The sequence below is a fragment of the Canis lupus genome, chromosome 27, assembly GCF_003254725.2.
Source record: "Canis lupus dingo isolate Sandy chromosome 27, ASM325472v2, whole genome shotgun sequence".
Lineage (NCBI taxonomy): Eukaryota > Metazoa > Chordata > Mammalia > Carnivora > Canidae > Canis > Canis lupus.
The window spans coordinates 4,744,498-4,750,045 of record NC_064269.1 but is presented as its reverse complement, the minus strand read 5'-3'; the positions used below and the strand labels follow the sequence as shown (position 1 = coordinate 4,750,045).

The 5,548-nt window shown below is 64.6% G+C and overlaps 1 protein-coding gene across 1 annotated transcript; it reads left to right on the top strand.

Moving 5' to 3' along the window:
* The first annotated feature begins 985 nt into the window (after positions 1 to 985).
* Positions 986 to 4,648, top strand: AQP5 (aquaporin 5). The gene is made up of 4 exons (XM_025477576.2): positions 986 to 1,392; positions 2,435 to 2,599; positions 3,017 to 3,100; positions 3,915 to 4,648. The coding sequence occupies exons 1-4, from the start codon at positions 1,030 to 1,032 to the stop codon at positions 4,098 to 4,100; spliced, it is 798 nt and encodes a 265-aa protein (XP_025333361.1). The 5' UTR covers positions 986 to 1,029; the 3' UTR covers positions 4,101 to 4,648.
* Positions 4,649 to 5,548: the final 900 nt, after the last annotated feature.

Genomic DNA, 5,548 nt, shown 5'->3' with positions numbered 1-5,548 from the left:
GCTGGAGCCCCACACTGAGTGTAGAGATGACTTAAAAATAAAATCTTAAAAAAAAAAAAAAAAGACTGAGAGTTTGAGGGAAGGGAAGACGAAGGAGAGTGGAGGAGGTGAGCTGCGGGAGTTAAAGGAGGGGGGGGGGACCAGAGTAGGGGGCCTCGGAGGCCGGGAGGTCAGCGGGGCGCCCGCGCCGTCCCGTCCCCGCAGCGCACCGCCACCCCGACTCCCGGGGCTCCCCCGACCCAAACCAAAAGTGAAGTCGGTCGCGCCCCCTCCCGTCCCGCCCCGCACCCCGTCGGGGGCTCGCTGGGAGGCCGCGGGGCTCGGGCGCCGGGAGAGGGCGCCTCGGGGCTGCGGGCTCCGCCGGCCGCTCGCCCGGGACGCCCCCGCCCCGCCCCCGCCCCCGCCGGGCAGGGAGCGGAGCGGCGCGGGCCTCGGAGAGTCGCACGGCTCCAGCCCCGCGGGCGGTGAGGCCGGGTCGGGATGCCCGGGCCGCGGGAGGGAAGGGAGGAGCCGGCCCCAGAGCCCGGCGAGGCCGGGGGAAGGGCGGGGACGCAGGCACTGGGCCCGCGGAGGTAGGCGCCGGAGCCGCAGCACGCTCGAGGCCGCGGCCGCGGAGTCGTCCAGGGACGCGGCCCGGAGCGCGGGAGCCGAGCGGCGCGCACCATGCGCGGGTCCGCGGGCGCCCGGCCCGTCTACACCGCCGCCGCCTGGGTCACGTGGCCCGGGCGCGTCCGCGGCGGCCCCGGCGGGGGGGCGGGCGCGGGGGGGCCGGGGGCGCGCGGGGCCCCGGGCCGCGGCGAGAGGCTGCCGGCCGCCGGGGCCGCCCCCTGCCCCCCCGCGCTCGCCCCCCCGCGGGGCGCCCGGCCTCTATATAGCGCGCCCCCGCCCGGCCCGCGCCAGGCCGCCCGCCAGCACGCCCCGGGCCCCGCGCCCCGCAGCCAGCCCCCCGCGCCCCCCGCGCCCCCCGCGCCCCGCGCGCCCCGCGCCCCCGCGCCCCCCGCGCCCCGCCGCCGCGCCCTCGCGGCCACCATGAAGAAGGAGGTGTGCTCCGTGGCCTTCCTCAAGGCCGTGTTCGCCGAGTTCCTGGCCACCCTCATCTTCGTCTTCTTCGGCCTCGGCTCGGCCCTCAAGTGGCCGTCGGCGCTGCCCAGCATCCTGCAGATCTCGCTGGCCTTCGGGCTGGCCATCGGCACCCTGGCGCAGGCCCTGGGGCCCGTGAGCGGCGGCCACATCAACCCGGCCATCACGCTGGCCCTGCTGGTGGGCAACCAGATCTCGCTGCTGCGGGCCGCCTTCTACGTGGCGGCGCAGCTGGCGGGGGCCATCGCCGGGGCGGGCATCCTCTACGGGCTGGCGCCGCTCAACGCCCGCGGCAACCTGGCCGTCAACTCGGTGAGTGCCCCCGGGCCGGCTGGGCGGGGGCGCCCTGGGGTGGGCTCCCGGCCGGCCCCAGACAACATCTGGGGCGTGGGAGCAGGCCCGCCTGGCAGGTGGCGGGGCCGAGCTCCGGGCTGGACGGTGCCCGGGGTGCCCGGGGTGCCCGGGCTCGGCCTCCCTGGTTCGGACCCACGTCCTCCCCTGCCGCCCTCCTGCTGCTCCTCTGGCCTCCCTCCTGGAGCCGGCTGCCTCTCCTCTCTCTGCCCGAGACTTCTGGCTTTCTGCTGTCTGGCTTCTGCCCTGCGCTTGGGACCCTCGCTGCTGCTGTCTGCGCCGCACTGGAGTGGTTTCGCGGAGCCGTCAGGGGTGGGTTGTAATCCTGGCTTTGGGCCCCCCTCGCCCCTCTGGGCCCCACCGTTCTCAGCTGCTACACCGCGGTGGTCATCACCTACCGCAACAGGTGTCAAGGGGGTTACATCTAGAAACCGTGTGTGCGGTGCCAGTGTGTAGGGTCTGTTGAATACGGGTTCCCGCTCCTGGTCCCCTGCTCTCACCCCCTTTCACGGTCCCATATTCAGTCCCCATGTCCCATGTAACCTGGGTTCATTAATCAAACACAGAGGAGGATTTTCTCGGCCATTGTCAAGCCGTGAGTCAGCCCCACCGGAGAGACGGGTTTGAGGTTGGCACTGGCAGCGGGTCAGACACGGGCGGGAGGCAGGCTGGGGGTGCAGTAGGCAAACTGGGCAGCTGCCCACAGGAGGGAGGGTAAATGCCAGCTTGTGGGGGTTGGAACTGGGCAGAACCGTTGACAGGACCTTGTCCAGGAAAAGCTCCCCTCACACTCAGCTCCTTGGCCACCGACCGGCCTGGGCTCCAAGCTTTGTGCACAGGGTCAGGTAGGTAGTCTTTTCAGCAAATGACCTCTCTGACGTGCGCAAGGCTTGGCTTCCAGGGACAGTGGCTCTAGGTGTCCCTGGAGGCCAAAAGCCTCATCCCCCGAGCCCCTGGCCATAGAGCCAGAAGGCAGGGGTCCTAACCCACCCTCCCCTTGCAGCTCAACAACAACACAACCCAGGGCCAGGCTATGGTAGTAGAGCTGATTCTGACCTTCCAGCTGGCACTCTGCATCTTCTCTTCCACCGACTCCCGCCGCACCAGTCCTGTGGGCTCTCCGGCCCTGTCCATCGGCCTTTCCGTCACACTGGGCCACCTCGTGGGGGTGAGCAATGCTGCCACTTGGTTGCAGCTGTGGGGAGCCCCCTAGGGCAAGTAATGGGGCTCTAGAGCAGCACCCCTCTGAACCAGGGAACCTAGCAGTTAAGGCCTGAAGCGGGGTTGCTATACTCTGTCCCAGGCTGGATCCCCCCAAATCTTCTCTAGTCTGAGGAAATATGGCAGGAAGTGTGAGTTGGGGGAGGTGGGGAGGCAGGAAATCCAGCCCGAGCACAGGACTGGAGAAGAAAGAGGGGTCCATGGGGACCAGTAGAGGGAGAGCTCACCAGCCTAGCAATTGGGAGACTAGATTCAGAGACCTGGCTGAGCCACTGAACTTCTGGGTGGCTCTGGGAAAGACCAGGCCTTTAGGAGCCGACAGGCATGTTGCCCTCCTCACTGCCGCCTCCCTCTCTCTGCCCAGATCTACTTCACCGGCTGCTCCATGAACCCGGCCCGCTCTTTCGGCCCCGCAGTGGTCATGAAGCGCTTCAGCTCTGCTCACTGGGTGAGTCTGGGCCCTCCCTGGCTCCCTGGCAATGAGGGCCTGGAAACCTGGCCAAGAGCTCCCTGGATCTTCTGGATGCTGTGGGCCCGGAGCTCGGGGTGGCCTTGAGAGGCGTGGCTGGAGAGAGATCGAGATACAGACAGGGATGGGACGCAGCCAGAACAAGGACAGGGGGAGTTAAATGGCAGAGGACCCTGGTTTAGGGCTGGGGTGGGGCGGGGCAACCCTGGGTAGCTGTACCTCTAAGGAAGGGAAGGAGATCGGTTCCTCTGTGTAGATCTCTGAGGATTTTGCATCTGTCTTTCTGGGGTGGGGCGACCGGGGGCAGTGTGTCTGAGTGTCTGTCCTCTCTGATGTTTTATATATCTGTTCCTGCCCAGGGGGTTCAGGGAGTCTTCCTTCCTGTGGGCCTGTCCCTCTGCACAGTCTATCTGTCACCTCTGCTGAGAGCTCATGTTCCCTCTCCAGGGTCTGTTTCGTTCCCTGTGTGGGAGGGAGAGGAGTTCTGTGGTTTCCCCGGGGAATCTACATGTCTCCTTCGAAGGGTCACTTATCTCTCTTTAGAGTGAGGTTGGGGGGCCCTGTCCTTCTGGGGATCTGTCTCCTTTGAAGATTGGAGCGTCTGTGGTCCAGGTCCCTATCATTGAGGAACAGTGTATCTGTTCCTGAGACAGGAGGAAATCTCTCCCTCTGGAGGTCTGGAAGTCCGTATGTCCACCTGCTTTGATGGTCCAGGGGTCTGTCCTCTGGAGGGGAAGCTGTTGGTCTCTGAGGCCTGAGACTCAGCCCCCTGACACCGCCATGTCCCCGCCAGGTGTTCTGGGTGGGGCCCATCGTGGGGGCCATCCTAGCTGCCATCCTCTACTTCTACCTGCTATTCCCCAACTCCCTGAGCCTGAGCGAGCGCATGGCCGTCATCAAGGGCACGTATGAACCTGAGGAGGACTGGGAGGAGCAACGAGAGGAGCGAAAGAAGACCATGGAGCTGACCGCCCGCTGACCAGTGTCAGGCAGGGGCCAGCCCCCCTCCTCCTAGTCCCTGAACCACAGGAGGAAAAAAATGTATACATATATATAAACGACAGCAAGGCTTCCTTCCCCTACAGCTGGGTCCTCGGGGCTCAGGAGGAGGTGCTGGCTCCTTCGGCTTCACAGTTAGGGATGGGAGCAGGAACCCATGAGGGGACGCTTAGGTGGGGGCCCAGGCTGGTGTCTGATGGGGGAAGGGTCTCTCTGGGACAGGGCAGACTGCTGCCATGAGGTCAGATCTCAGACACCGTGAAAGGAGCACCAAGCTTACAGGCTTCCCTGGGGCCAAGCCAGGAAGGGGTGGCCGTGGCTGGACGCCCCTATCTTCCCTGACCCGCCCCCTTAAGAGCCGGCGGGGTCCTAGTCCCTAGGACAGCAGAGGCTGCCCCTCCCCACATCGCCCTAGAGGGAGACAGACTGGTTCATTAAATGCTGCCTTATTTATTTCTGCTCAAGGATGCACGGGGTTGGGCTGCTGGTGTTTGGGGCAGGGGCTTACCAATAAACCACTGACACTCAGGTTTCGCCTCGTCTCTCCCCAGAGTCTCTTTTTGGGACTCTCTGGCTGTTCACCTCGGTCCCTCCAGACAGTCTGTCTCCTCTTTGTCATCCTCTGCGCTCCCCAGAGTTCTCTGTGGGAAGACAGGGAAGCTGAGGCCAGGGGAGGGTTGGTCAGAGAGATGAGATGGGGAAGAGAGGTCGGGAGAAAAGGAGAGACCAGAACATAGAAATAGAGCTGGAGGTGAGGAGGGGGCAGCGGGAGCAGGGGAGGGGTCCTCACCAAGTCACCCACCTGCTGGCCCCTCCCACCTCAGCTATGTCAAGTCTCTGCCACTTGAGGAGGGCCTGGCACCAGTGCCAGGGTGTGCCAGGCAGGGTGGAGGAAAAGTGAACCAGCTGGCAGCCCCTGGAGATGCCAAGGGGGTGACCAGCCAGAGCTGTCATCAAAGAGGAAACAGCCCTGCACTCTCCTCTTTGCTCCTCACTGTTCCCAAAAGGTGTCATATGGGAGCCTGTGGTCAGAGGGAGAAGCCCCTTGCGTGGCAACATACCCGGGAGCCCCAGCCAGCCCAGCCTCTCTCTGGGTCTCCAGCCGCTGTTCCCACTCTCGTCCCCTCTGGGCCTGTGGCTCTGCTCCACTCTGCCCTTGTCCCCTTGTCACTGACACTCCTTAGGAAACCTTAAACTCGCCGAGCCTCCATCTCTTAAGCTATAAAATAAGACTAAAAAGTGCTTCCCTCACAGGGTTGCTGTGGGAACGGTTGGAGATTAAGGGAATGAGATTCCTGGGACTGGTCTGCTCTCTGTAGGGAAGACGGTGGAAGTCTTGCAGAAGAGCAGCTCAGGACACAGCCCTGGGTCATAGTTAAGGACTCTGGCTTGGAGTTCAAAACCTGCTTTGCAACTTTGGGTAACAGG